The sequence below is a fragment of the Protopterus annectens genome, chromosome 7.part0, assembly GCF_019279795.1.
Source record: "Protopterus annectens isolate FY-2018-M chromosome 7.part0, PAN1.0, whole genome shotgun sequence".
Classification (NCBI taxonomy): Eukaryota; Metazoa; Chordata; order Ceratodontiformes; family Protopteridae; genus Protopterus; species Protopterus annectens.
In genome coordinates, this window is record NC_056739.1 from 873522313 (window position 1) to 873537315 (window position 15003).

The following is a 15003-nucleotide window of genomic DNA, read 5'->3' on the forward strand; positions in this document are numbered from 1 at the left end:
CCTCCGAGTTCCTCTGATCCGACCCAACTTTGACCTCCCTTAGATCTGATCCTTCATGTTGGATCTGACTGTGGTTCCGTCAAAGTCTTCGGATCCAACCATACCCTTGGATCTAGCAGTTTTGTTGGAACCAGTTATTATTGAAGGCTCCCCATCCACTCTTAGGAGATTGGATCCAAGGATGTCTAGTAGGTCTCCTTCACGAGACCATAGGCATTCGGCTAGGTTGGGCCATTACTCCATATCCTCCCATTCCACCAGGAACCTGCTTCCATCAGACATGTACAGGATGATGAGGAGCTTTCTCAAGGCCCAAATTGAGCTGGGCTTGTTGCCATCCCTTGGCCATTTGCCCAGGGGACCTTCACCATCCACAGAACTCCTCTGTTCCTGACCGACCCAACTGGGTTCAGTTCCCCAGGATTAGAGCATCTCTAGGGAGAGGCCAACAGTGTCGGGTATTGCTTCTTTTCCCTCACTATCTGGTTCCCTGGTGGGTTCAGCTCTGTTGCCTTCTGAGCTGACAGTACCTTGGCCTCACGATGTCAGTGGGGGTCACTGGGGGGGGGGTCTGGGCAGGAGTTTTTGGACCAGTCCCTCCCTTTGGGGGCCTCTGCTTTAGACAGCTTGAGGCCGTTATTGTCTGTTGAAGTCTTTGCTGAATTGGGATCCCCCCTTCCATGCCAGTTGGCTGTGGCCGGTGGGGAGGAGGGGGGACTTCTTCCAGTCCGTCGGCATTTTGGGCTGTAAAGAGGATCGTCTCTGGATGGGCAGCTGCCTCTACCTCAGCTCTGGATCTTTAAGGAGCAAGCCGGTTGGTCTTCCCCCACCCCATTTTCAGAGGAATCTGTGTCCCTGAAGGCCTTCAGGTTGGGCCCATCTTTCACCTGGGTGTCTTCCACTGCTGATGAGCTTGTCCAGCTCATTTCAAGCAGGGCATGGAAGGAGCTAGATACAACAGAACCTGTTCCAAAAAAGTGGATAAATTTCCAAGTCCCCCTAAAGATAAGACCTTTTGGAGCAAAGGAGCTCTTGTTGATGTCATTTTGGTGTCCATAGCCACCGAAAAGGAGCTCGCTGAACAGAGCTCCACAGTCCATCCCTCCAGCAGGAAGTCTCGAGCTGTTGACCACTTTGGGAAGCGTATGTTTGCCTCCGCTACATTCTGACTGAGGACAACAAACTACATAGCACACTCTACCCGGCTGCAGCGGGATTTGGTGTCAGAATTCTCCACTTCCCTTCCAGAGTTGCTGCCTCTGGAGAGTCTTAAGTTAGTCACTCCAAAGCTATCTAGTCTGACTTCCCTAGCTAACACCTCGATGAGGTCTATCTCGAATGCAGTGGAGGCCACCTCTTCAGCAGCGTGTATGGGTATTGCTATTAGGCATCATGACTGGCTTCGCCCTTGTGGGTTTGCAGAAAACTTCATGGCATTATTTATTAATGCCCCTTTCAATGGACCAACACTGTTTGGGCCGTCTGTCAAAGATACCTTAACCCATAGCGAGCAGGAGAGAAAGACTCTGTCCGCAGTCGGGATCAAGTTTTCTACTCCTCAGCGATCCTTTTACAAGAAACAGAGGGGTAGTAAGAAATTATGATTCTGCAGGTCTCAGTCTTCCTTCCAGGACGCTCCTCAGGAATCCTGTTCTTCCGGCCATGGAAGGGGGTTTGATAGAGACAAAGAGGAGGTCCACAGAACCAGGGCTTCCAGGAACCCTTCTTGGAGAAGCCCCCTCAGCGCTGCCCAGCTGTCCAGCTGTGGATGCAGTCGGGGGTCATCTCTCCCTACACCTACTAGCTTGGGCAATTATTACCTCAGAACAGTGGGTACTAAATATCATATCCAGGGGATACTTCATACCCTTCTTTTTTCAGCCCCCTCCTACTCAAAGATGTCTCCCGGACATTCCACTCCACCAAAGGGAGTTGGCCCTCTGCAAAGTGCAAGACCTCCTTCAAAAAAGAGCCATCCAGGAGGTCCCAACAGGACAATGAGGGCCCGGAACTTACTGTTGTTTCTTTTTAGTGCCCAAGAAAACCGGGAACCTACATCCCATTCTGGACCTCAGTGTTCTAAATTTGTCAGTCAAGAAGTCTAAGTTCTGTATGGTCACTGTTCAGTCCATTCTGCGCAAGGATGATTGCATGTGCTCAGTGGATCTCAAGGATGCGTATTATCACATAAAAATCGACAGACACTCCAGGAGATACCTGCACTTCTGGCTGGGGGCCAATCACTACCAGTTCAGAGCCCTGCCCTTTAGACTCACCTCAGCCCCTGGGTGTTTACCAAATGTATGGCAGTGGTACCAACCCATTTCCAGCTATAAGTTTTTCAGGTCTTTCCATACCTGGACGATTGGCTGCTCACAGTACCCACAAGGCATCAACTCACTGGGGCCATGGATTATGCACTCATTCTCTGTCAGGACCTAGACATCACGGTCAACCTGCCCCAATCTCATCTTGTCCTGTGTCAGAACCTGGAATTTATCGGGTTCCTCAGGACATGGTGTCAGAAACTGCAGCACATCCCCTGCACAGAGTCGAGATGATTCGGGAACAGGTCCATCTTTTTCTGGATCTGGAGAGTCTCTCAGTGCATTTACTCTTGCAAGCCCTTGGCTGAATGGCAGTGGTGATTCACTTAGTCCCTCTAACCATATACCACATGTGAGTTCTACAGTAGACCCTTGTGGTGCAGTGGTCAGCTCACCTTCATCCTATGTCCATGACCGTCAGGATTTCTCAGGTCTGCAGACGTCACCTTGCTTGGTGGCTCCAAGCCCAAGACCTTCTTCTAGGCAGACCCTTTTGTCTTGCCCAGCTCCAAGCCACTGTGACCACGGATGCTTCCCTGTTGGATTGGCGGGGGCATTACTGGGGGAGGACTGTCCAAGGTACGTGGTCCCCTTTAGAGACCAAATTGCACATCAGTGTCCTGGAGATGAGAGCAGTCCTTCTAATGTTGCAAGCCTTTCAGGACTGTCTCTTTTTCGGGACTGTTGCAATTCAGACAGACAACATGGTGGTGGTCTGGTACATCAACAAACGGGGGAAACACAATCTTATCCCCTGTGCTGAGATGCCATGAGAGGGTGGGAATGGGAGATGTCTTCCAGGCACTTTCTTCTTGCAATGCATATTCCTGGCAGTTCCATCATACGTGCCGACAAACTCAGCAGATCTATCCTGAGTCCTCACTAGTGGCCCCTGAATCCATCAGTGGCATGTCAGGTATTTGACCATTGGGGTCTTCCTTGCTGTGATCTCTTTACCTACCACCCTGATCAATCACAAATGCAGCAATTACTTTTCCCTGATCCTCCCAATGGAGGTACCACCGAGGGATACTCTGGTTCACGATTGACCACCGAGTCTTCTGTACGCCTATCCCCCAACTCCCCTCATTCCTAAAGTCTTACAGGAAGCTCATCATCTGAAGACTCATCTCATCTTCATTGCCCCCTTCTGACCTCATCAGATGTGGTTTTCCCTCCTTTGGTCTCATCTAAAATATCCACCTTAGATATTAAATCCAGACCCGGATCTCATTTCCCATCCTTGGGGGCTTCCTCTTCCCAACCTCCAGTCTCTTCAGCTGACTGCTTGGTACCTCCAGTTCCAGTGATTATAAATTATTCCGGGCTTCCTTTCCAGTTAAGGGCATTATTTTTGCCTTCTCAAAAGCCTTCTACTAAGAAGGTGTATTCAAGCAAATGGAAAGGATTTCTATTTGGGCTCAACAATGTAACTTGGACCCTTTTTTTCAACATTTTGTTGTTTCTAGCCTCTCTTTTTCGGTAGGGGGATAGTTTCTCTACAATCTAACTTCAATTGGCTGCTATAGCCAACTTCCATTTAAACAAAAGTCCCACTTTCTCTTCTAGGCTGTGCAGGGCCTTTCTCAAAGGTTTTTTTTTTTTTTTTTTTGCTCAGACCTCCTATCAAAGATCCTTCCCCTCCTTGGGACCTCACTCTGTTGCTGCATCTTTGACAAAACCCCCTTTTGAGCATGCTGCTGCCAGTGACCTGAAGTTCCTGTCTTTTCCTTTTTGGTGGCCATTACCTCGGCCAAGAGGGTCTCCGAATTGCAGGCTCTTTGCATTAAGCCCCCCTTCATGATTTTTCATAAGGATAAGGTGTCTCTCAGAACCAATCATTCTTTCATTCCTAAGGTGGAATCAGAGGCTAATCTTAACCAGTCTATTCAACTCCCTGTCTGTTTTCCCAATTTTTCAAATAAAGGAGAATATAAGCTGCATTGTCTGCACATACATAGGCCGTTACGTTTCTACTTGAAGAGAATAGAAAATTTTTAAAAATCTTATCAGCTTTTTGTGGACTTTTCTCAGGCTAAGAAAGGTCAGGCAATTTCCAAGGTTTTGATTTCTCATTGGATCATTAGCTGTATAGCTTATATTTATTAGAGCAATCACATGGAGCTATTTAGGCCAGTAAAAGCTCACTCCACTAGTTTGGTGGCCACGTCTTCTGCATTCTTGGGAAGGCTTTCCTTAGATGATAGTTGTGCTGCTGCTGCTTGGTCCAGTCCCCATACCTTTGTGACACATTATAAGTTGGACTTGGTGTCTAGGGGCAGGGTGTCCTTTGGTTCTTCTTTGCTCCAGCATGTCCTTCCTTGAGGCCTCCCAGTCTTGTTGGTAGCTGGAGAATCTGACCCAACTGTGATCAATAATGACATGGATAGCACCAGATAGAGTTATGTACTTAACATGACTTGGAATCTGGGCTATCCAGTGTCATTATTCATCACATTCCCACCCTTCTCCTGGTGTCTGCAGAGTTATGGAGGAATGCTTCCTTAGTATTCCTTTCCATTTCACAGGCAGTCTTCACTGCTCTCTTTTTGTATCCAGCAAATGCGATCTGAGGGTTGTGGGTAGCAAGGGATCTTGGAAAGGGGAGGAGCTTAAGCTCAGGAGCCATCTTTTTTAGTGCCGGCTCGGATCCTGCACCTATCTGTGATGAATAATGACACTGGATAGCCCAGATTCCAAGTTATGGTAAGTACATAACTCTGTTTTTTGATGGTGCTAAGTGCTTTATGGTTTTGAAAGCAGCAAAACACTTGGAGCTTTTTTCTGTAACTAGTAGTACATGGAGTAGATGAAGCTCCATGCATTACAAAGAATGATGACTGGGTCTCCAATCATAATATATTATGTGCTCTCGACATGGATGCCAAGATTCAGATCTCAGGCTTTGCTCTTGAGCTAAATTTCTTAGCATCCATGTCTCAAACACATAATATGGTGGTTACGATTGGAGACCTGCTCATAATTCTCTACATATATTACATGAAAAAATAATGGAAGTATTAATGTTTTTTTTTCCTCTTATTGTATACATACCCATGTCAATTTTTAAAAATCTTATATTTAAAAATGTTTTAAATTGATACAGTATCGAGAATAAATACATTATCGCAGTGGTCCCCAACCATGGGGCCGCGGACTGGTACCAGGCCATGGATCATTTGGTACAGGGCCTCCAGGCACAGAGTGAAACGAGAAAGTGAATGTGTGTATGTATGAGTGTGTTTATGTGTCTGTCTGTGTGTGTGAGTAAATGTGTGCATTATAGAAGAATGTATGTTTGTGTGAAAGAAGAGACTGTGTGTGTATGAAAGAGAATGAGCAGTGAAATTGAGTGAGAAGTTATTTTACACTCGCTAAGAAGCACTTTTGCTGTTTAGCAAGTGTAAAATAAAACTGAAAAAAGTGTGTGTGTGTGTGTGTGTGTGTGTGTGTGTGTGTGTGTGTGTGTGTGTGTGTGTGTCTGAATGAATGCGTGAGTGAAAGTAGAGTCCATGTGTGTGTGTGTGGGTTTCTGTCTGCATGTGTGAGTGAATGCATGCATGAAAGCAAGAGACTGTGTGTGAGAGAGAGAGAGAGAGAGAGAGTGTGAAGAGTGAGAGTGATCCCTGGCAGTACCAGCAAAGAGGTTTGCATAACTCTCGACCATACCACTCAACGTCTTGCAAACTAAATCTAGACAGCACACCTCTCAACCTGTTAGAGCAAAAAATCTGGACAAAGGACCAAAAATAGGGACACTTTAAATTTTCTTCTTACAGACATAGAAAGTTAATAGAATAACAGGTTTTACATTAGCATGAATTTTCTGTAGTGTATGAAGTCTGAAATTCAATTGTATACCATTGTTTACTGACTTCAGTTCTCAAAGTTTTTCCAGAGGTTTGTCAGAAAACCATACTTTTATGAGAAATAGTTCAAAAATATGAGGCAAACATAGACATTCTGGGAAAATCTGTACAGTTGAGAGGTATGCTGGACAGAGTGAAATAATAGGGACAAATTTTAAATATTGCTCTTATAAACTTAGAAAGTCAGTAAGGTTGCCATTAGGTTAACGTACCTCTCAACCATAGTCGATCAATGTTATGCTGTTAAGCAGAATGTACCCTTTATTTTATTTATTTTGGTAATTATTGCCAATTGTCTTTTTATTGTATTTTGGAGCTTTTCTCCCCGGGTCTTAGCTGAAAGTGGACTTCTAGTCCAGTCGGGCCTCCCTGGTAAACAATTGTCAAACATATAAATAAATAATATGCACTTTCCTATGTAGGCACGATGGCTGGTCCTTGGTTTAAAAAATGTTGGAGACCGCTGCATTATCGGATTGTTTGAAGTGTTACGATTCTGTAAGTAAAGGTCTTGAAAATAAATCAAAGTAGAGGTATTGACACCAAATCGTAATTGACGGTAAAACTGAATAATGATCATGGATGAGAAGAAGCATTTGACATATAGTATATAGAAGATGAATTAAAGAGCAGTTGTCGAAGAAGGAGAAAAACTTGATAAAAGCCTAACCGAATAATTAGAGGATGGAAAAGAGTAAGGAAAATTAGATAAAATTTGTACAGGATTAAAAAAAAAAACTTTTTTTGATGATGTTTATTAAACTCTGTTCTGAGAGTTGCAATTATAGTGATTACTGCAATTTTGTTCTTTGTAATAATTATTGTATATCATTAAAAATAATTGCCCATAAAGTTTTTTTTTTTTCACTTTTAAGCTTAGTTATACATTGTTGGTTAATTTGGGCTTACAACATCCACGTATTCTGCATTTCTTGTATGTGAAAACTAATGCTAAGGCTGTTCACTTTTACTATCAAACAAGCACATCATGCACAACACAGTGTCCATAACTCTTAATTGCCTCTGAGTTTTGCCTAATGGCATTGAATCTTACCTTTCATTTGTCCATGATTTTTGCACTCCTGATTTTGCGTTATATTTTTTATTCTCTCCATTCCTCATAAAACTTTCAAATTTCTAGTAAATCACTGGGGATTACAGTCAGACACTAATTATTTATTTATTTACATGTGTTGACCGGTCCATTTTCAGCGGAGGCCCGGGGAGAAAAGCTCTACAAATTAAAATATTACAGACGTAGTTACAGAGTAAGAATCCTAGCAATTAAAATATTACAAATATAGTTACAGATGAAGAACATAGTACATTCAGTAGATACCTAGCATCTGTTCTATCCACGAAGTCATAGCAGATATTAACAGTTGTTACAGTAAGAAGTTACTGCCATATAATAAGTAGATAGGCATGGACGTATCAGAGCTTGCTGTAATCAAAGGTAGTTTGTGGGGTGGAAGAGAGGTAGAGGGTAGATGGAGTGGGACAAGTTAGAGGGGAGAGTTACAAGGGCATAGCCAGCATGTTTTTAGGTATGCTTTAAGTAAAGCTTTGGAGTGGGTGCAAGATGGTAGAGAGGTTGTTGTGGGGGAGGGGGTGTTCCATAATTTGTCTATAGCGCTGGAGAATAGTGCTAGGTAATTAGACTTTCATAGTTGTTGGTTCATTTTGCCCAGAAATCTTAATACAAAACATGTTCTATTAATAAATGGACATGACCAACTTACAAAAAAAAAAAAAAAACAGAGGAAAAAGACCAAGCTTACTAATGCAGGTAAGATCCCATTTTGCATCATCAAAGTGACAAGCTTGCTGATACAAAGACAGGAAGTGCTACTTTTCTAAGTCTGTGGAAAGCCAAAGTTTGTGAGCAGGAAATAACGGTAAAATTAAAAAAATGGTGTCCAGTAAATTGGGTTTACAGAGTAGGAAACCACCTTGTCATCCCAACAGAAAGAGAAAGACTACAGGAATGTATAAAAAATAATGCACATTTTCTTTAAAAAGCTACTGTTGTCCTGCCTTTTTTGTCTTATTGTCTTTGTGCGTTTCACTGAAACATTTTAAGCTGACAAAACTGTACCAGTAAAAAGAAGACTATGTCTTCACTACAGTTAATTAGGTACAATTTAAGATGCAGTATTTCTGTTTAATTAACATCTTCTTCTTAAAACAGTTGAGCATTAAAAGTGAATGTTGAGATGTTTCCATTTATCTGTGTAACTGTTTTTCTGAAGGGAAGAATGTGAGATGTGCTAAAATGTTATTGCTGTGATATGCAAATCATGTACTAAAAGCTGGAAAATGTAGTAATTAGCTTTTGCTGTTTCTTTTTTTCCGTGATTTGAAGGCTGTAGCTGGTGTCTGGCACATTAGTAGGATTGGTGCTTGTTAAGTTAATGATTTGTGATTAAAAATGGTCTTACCTTACTGGATGGCTTATTGGGAAGGGCAATGCCCATTTGTAACTCCTGTTTTATTTGTATGTAGGACATAGGGTGAAGCCTGCCACACTATGGACTGTATGGAGAAGTAATGAGGTAGTACAGCTACTTGTATCAAGGGAAGAGGCAGCCGAAGAATGATATGCTTTGTAAAACCCCCAAAAAATTTTAGATATCTAATACTCACACCAGTTAACCATTCATTTCTTGTGTTATGGTAAGTACTAATAACAGGGGCCCATAGTAACAGTATTGTATTATTTATACATTAATTTCTAGCCACTCTCCCAGGTAGTATACAGTGTCTGCTGTCCTACACAATGTATTATTCTACCTTCAGAGCCCTGATTCTCATTTTTAATGATGCTGGTTGCAGCCTTTGGGTCTTCCAGTCTCCAGCAGGGTGCTTTTAAACATGGCAGAAGAACCAGTGACCCACCTTGAGAGCTGAAGAGAATATAAGCCTCTTACTTGTCTTCTTTGGTGCCTTACACACCTGTACTGACATCACTAACTGCACCCTTGTTACAAGCAACACTGCTGGTTGCCCTGCCACCGGCCATTGGACTAGTCTGGAACAGTGGCATATTTATGTCATATTCATGTCAAACCAGAACAGGAGGGAAAGACAGATTGGACATTCAGCTTGACCAGAGATAGCTGTACTTCCTTTCCTTCCTGAAATGTAGATCTTGCACAAGTCCAAAACAATCAAGAATATTTGTGGGAACCATAATGAAAGTCAGCCATATTGGTGACAACTCAGGAAAATGACAGACATTCTAAAAAAAATCAGGTGGAGGTGTTATGATAGACATTAAAGATAGCCATGAGCCTTGTGATTATTACATGTTCAACGATAATACCAATACTATAGACTGTGTAACTGTGACAATAAAGACAACCCTCGAACATATAACAATTGTTGGAGTGTACAGACCACCAACGTCACGTGCAGATGACCTATAGGAATTCATACATTTTTGCATGAAACACAGGAGGGAAGAATAGTATTAGCTGGGGACCTAAATTTACCAGAAACAGACTGGAATGATACTGATTCAACAATGTTAGTAAAGAAATTATTCATAGAGTATATTCAGGAACAAAAAATGCTTCTGATTGTAAAAAAAAACTACCAGGGGACAGAATATACTAGATAATGTTTGTGTTCCTAAAGAAATTACTGTAACTTCAAGTCAAGTTTTACCACCATTGATGTGCAGTGATCATGGGGTCATAAAGGTTAATTTGTTGCTAGATAATTCTACCAAACTGAAATCTAAGCCAATGCACAGAAGGTTAATTACAGATTATAGGGAAGCAAAAAAGTTGCTATATAAAACTAACTGGAGTGCGTTGTTCAGTGGGAAACCTGCAGATGGAATGTGGACGGTATTGAAAGAGAAACTGTTTGAGTGCAAAAAGTCAAAAAAATGTTTAACATTAGAATCTAGGCACGTAACATCAGGGGGATATATTTCCATAAGAACAAGATACCTGCCTAAGGTGAGAGACAAAAAATATAAGAAATGGAAGAGAGGTCGAACTACAACTTTGAAAACTGAAATAAACAAGCTGGACAAACAGATTAAGCATAGTGCTAGACAATATCAAGAAAAATGTGAAGAAAATTTGTATAAAGATATTGAGCATAATAGGAAACCTTTTTATAGATACATAAGAAGTGGAAGGAGTAAAGATACACAAATTGATAAACTGTGTGCAGTTTCTAAAATTTATTCTCAGACACAACAGATTATAAATATATTTGCAAAATCTTATGCAAAACAGTTTGGCTCCATCCAGGTAACCCTAGATACTGTAATCAAATTAGATTATATTGAAAAAGAACTGTGCAAACTGGATCCAAACAAAGCGCAGGGAGGAGACGGAATAAGTAACAATGATTTGAGAACACTTCAGCAAGAACTTACACTGCCATTACATCTGTTATTCACTAGGTCATATAAATATGGGGGGATTCCTCAAGATTGGAGACATGCACTTATTAAATCTGTCTTTAAGGGAAAGGGGAGTAAGACAAACCCAGAATCATATAGACCCTTAAGTCTACTTTCATGTTGTGGAAAAATAATGGAGAAGGTAATACTGGATAAGTTATTGTCAGAACTGGATAGGTTGAGACTTGAAACCATATATCAGCATGCATATGTTGAAAATAGATCTATTACCACCTGTAACATGATGTTCTATAACAATATAATAACAGCTATGAATGAAAAATTGTGCTGTGATGTGATTTATATAGATTTAACTTCAGCATTTGACAGGGTCATGCACAAAATGCTGATCAATAAATTAGTACAACTAGGTATTGATGTACTGTTGATAAGATGGATAGCTGCATGGCTTACAAATAGGACATGGCAAGTATCACACACCAACTGGACAGGTGAAATCCTTGGTTACAGTCAAGGTGTCGCATAGGGCTCTGTACTAGGCCTTTACTTGTCTAGATTGTATCTTTCAGACCTTACTTTTTCATCTGAGGTGTTCTACAGTCTATATGCTGCCAACCTGAAATTGGGTAAACTGATTACAAGTGTTACAGATAAGGCATGGCTGCAAAATAATTTGACCATTTGAGCACAGGAGAATAATATGTTGATAAATACATAAAAAAATATGCATATGAGATTTGGGAGACAAACTGAAAGGTGAATATTTAATACAGCACACAGTGATTGAAACTGTAGACTCATTTAAGGACCTGGGTATATGAGTAGATTCAGCTATGAGTTTTTCTAATCATATCAACCAATTGGCTAATGATAGTTATAGAACTATACTTTGTAGAAAAAGATTTATAAAGTCTAGGAAATCAAACATAATGAAGTCATTGTTTTTTAGTTACATTAGACCCAAACTTGAGTATGGAATAACAATATGGAAACCCTATAGGAAAACAAGCATGAGTAAACTGGAAAGAGTACAGCAGAAATATACTAAGGGCATCCATGGATGTGAAAATGTAAGTTATTATGAAAGACTAAAATATCTGAACTTGTACAGTGTCTCTTACAGATATTTAAGAGGAGATCTTATTCAGGTATATAAGGCATTTAAGGACAACTACCTCTGGGAATGTTTAGGGTTATCAAAAAGTACTAGGGAATCGTCAGATAACCTATGTAGAAGATTCTGTAGGAATGAGAAGTGTACTAATTGGTTCTCTGACAGAGTAGCTGATGCTTGGAACAGACTACCAAATTGCATTAAAGCAAGTACTAGTTTAGATATTTTTAAGAACAGCCTGGACATTTATTATGGGAACAAGTGTTTTGGCATATTGGCAAGCTAGAAGGGCTTTAGTGCCCGTGCTTGAAACATTTGTATGTATGTATGTATGTAATGGCTTAGATTTGAGATGAATAGCAAATTAAAGAAAGAATAACACATTTAAAATATTTCTTGGTTTGAGCAAAATAGTTTGTTAAACTGTGTGATATTATTTAATGTTTGTAATTAGTGTAGTTAATGTTTTTTCTGTTTTTTTTTTTGTCAGTCTCCTTCAGACTATGGAATGTATTCCCGTGAGGAGGAATTGTTAAGAGAAAGGAAAAGAATTGGAACACTTGGTATTACCTCCTATGATTATCATCAAGAAAGTGGATTGTTTTTATTTCAAGCCAGGAATAATGTTTATTATGTTAAAGATGGAGGAACGCATGGATTTACTGTGAGTTGATATTTAGTTTTAATCACTATTAAATAGTTGCATTTTAGTTTGCATCTTGTTTTTGACCACTTAATGTGCACAACTTAGTCAACATATCCCAGCATTTCTCAGATGTTTGTCATCTTGCGGAAACAAATATATGTAGATTTGCAGATGCATTTTTTTTGTTGTTTTGTACTGCAGTTAGTGTAATTTGAATCAGTCATAGTTCAGAACTACAAAGTTTCTTAGCCACATAATTCTGGCATATGAGAGAAGACTAAGTAAGTGACTTTTGAAATGCATGTGTTTATTTTGATAACTGGGTAACTGAATTGGCCCATTGTGTCACACGTGTTTGCATCTGTAGCATGAATTCTTTAATCTCAGAAAACTACCTACAGTCTTAGGACTTCATAATATATGTCCCTACCACACCTATAGTCCCTATAAGTGATCCTACAATGTAATCTTTTTCTGTTATTATAGCACTTATAGATGCACAATGTGGTCACTAAGTCCAATGAATGTGCATCTCTAACTGGATCCAGTTCAAATGTATGCTACATTACATGGACATGTTCTCTGGACAGCATGCATACTGGAGACTAGGTGGCACACAGTGTGCATACATACACCTCATTTATATTTGTAAGTAATTATAAATAGATCTCTACCCAACATTGCCCTTCTTCCACCTCACTTGAAGGTTCTGTGTTACCTGCACTGTCTTACACAATATGTGTGATACATAGAAATCATCTAATTTTGTTCCCTTTTGCTTTGTTTTCTTATTCCTTTTTTCACCTTGGCCTAACTTTTCTTATCAAAGTGTTTCCATAATGGATTGTTATAATATGCAACATTAAGGGCCAGATTCAGGAAGCCTCCGTGTAAGAGTTATAACTCTTACACGGAGGCTGCAGTTAAACTGTGTGATGTCAGCATGTCATGCATATGCATGAGGTGCATGAGGCATGCTGAATCACACTAGTAACTCTTACACGATCCGTGTAAGAGAGTAGGGGGCGTGTCTGTAGGCTAAGCCCTGCAAGCGGACACGCCCCCGGAAGACTAGAATGGCTGAAAGTAAACAGCCACGAGAAAGGCCATGGAAATGTGAATAAACACACTACACAACACATGCCCCGACTGACCATCAGTGTATAAAGTGAAGAAATGTCATAAAATTAAATTAAAACCTTTTTTTTTTGTTAAACCCCGTAAATGTTTGCTACTGTGTGCGCTCGTGTGCGCGGGTGTGCTACTAGCGCAATCACAGTTAGCAGTCAGTGGAAAAGGATATAAGAACTAAATATGCAAAGTAAGCCAAGAAGTAATAGCTTAGCGGTAGAGTTGCCGGCCTAAGAGTAGGCAGGCAGGGTTCGAGCCCTCACAACAACCTTTTTTTTTTTTTGTAAATAAGCACTAAAAAGCCCCCTGACAGTATTGTACAAATGTAAATGTATTCCCTTTTGTAAAATGGAATGAAATGGAGCATATATTCTGAAGTAACACAATAATAAAAATAGTCAGAAATGTACCGATAGCTAAGCTGCTGTGAGACGTAGTGCCCGTAGCTGAGTAGTGTTAAAAAGCTGCAAACTGCGTGCCCGTTGCTAGGCACCGGTTTAACAGGCTGAAACTGTATGCAACTAGCTGTGCTCAGCTGAACATGTGTGTCACTAGCCAATTAAGGTTTATCCCAGCGCACACCGCTTGGCGCGCCCCACAAGCTAACTGCCAGTGCGCATGTTACCTCCGCAAACGAGCGCAGACCTGGTTTTAAGTGCTTAAAAGTGCTTTTGGCATGTTTGATTGACAGGTCCTCAACTCATTTCTGTCAGGAAAATCAAAAGTCAGTTGCCAGAGTCGAACCGAGGATACCATGCACTAGAGTCAAGGTACTACACCACTAAGCCATGACAGCAATACCATGAAATGCAGAAATAGCATATATATGGGATAAAATCCAGAATGGAGCATGAGAAAGCATTTTCAGTGAAGTAGATACAATTCCAAAACGGCCAATCAGAGAAATGTGTGTGAAAAGCGGCATATATAAGCCCTATAGGCCGTAATACACAGCAGAAACGATTGTAGAACAGAGCTGCAGTCAGAATGAGTGGAGTAGGTGAGGGACGTTGCTTTCGAGCACAGCGTTGGGGCGTTGAGGAGTCCAGATACATGGTCTGGCTCCTTGTCCATCATCACGAGGCCCAACTCATGCAGGGCCAGGTCTCATGGGGAGCATATAGGGCAGAGGCATGGGACCAGTTGGCTCGTGATCTGACCAGTGCTACTGGCATTCCACTCACTGGTGAGCAGGTCCGTCACCACCATGCGGACCTGAAGCGACGCAAGCAAGACCAGTTGACCGAATGGATCCAGGAGGCCCGGGATATGCCCAGCGCCCCACTACTGAGTAAGTTACATTTTACTTATGTATGTAAGGATTTCAACTAGCTGATACCATGGAGATGTGTAGTCCAATATTACTTCTTTCATATTACAGCTGCAGGTGTCCGCTCTATGAACCGTGAGATGCATGCCCGTAGGCTGGTGCGGATGTGCCACCATGCAGGTTAGTAACCCCACCCAGTACTTGTAAATAAATATTATACTGTAGCATGTATCAGAACACTGCAGTGTATTGATTAAAAGTA

The 15003-nt window shown here is 41.1% G+C and overlaps 1 protein-coding gene across 1 annotated transcript in view; it reads left to right on the top strand.

Moving 5' to 3' along the window:
- The window catches only part of DPP8 (dipeptidyl peptidase 8), a 1004126-nt gene that overhangs the window by 236200 nt on the left and 752923 nt on the right, over positions 1-15003 (top strand). Inside the window, exon 4 of the mRNA XM_044077448.1 lies at positions 12185-12358. Within this exon, the coding sequence (XP_043933383.1) occupies positions 12185-12358 (174 nt within the window). The remainder of the gene's footprint in view (positions 1-12184; positions 12359-15003) is intronic.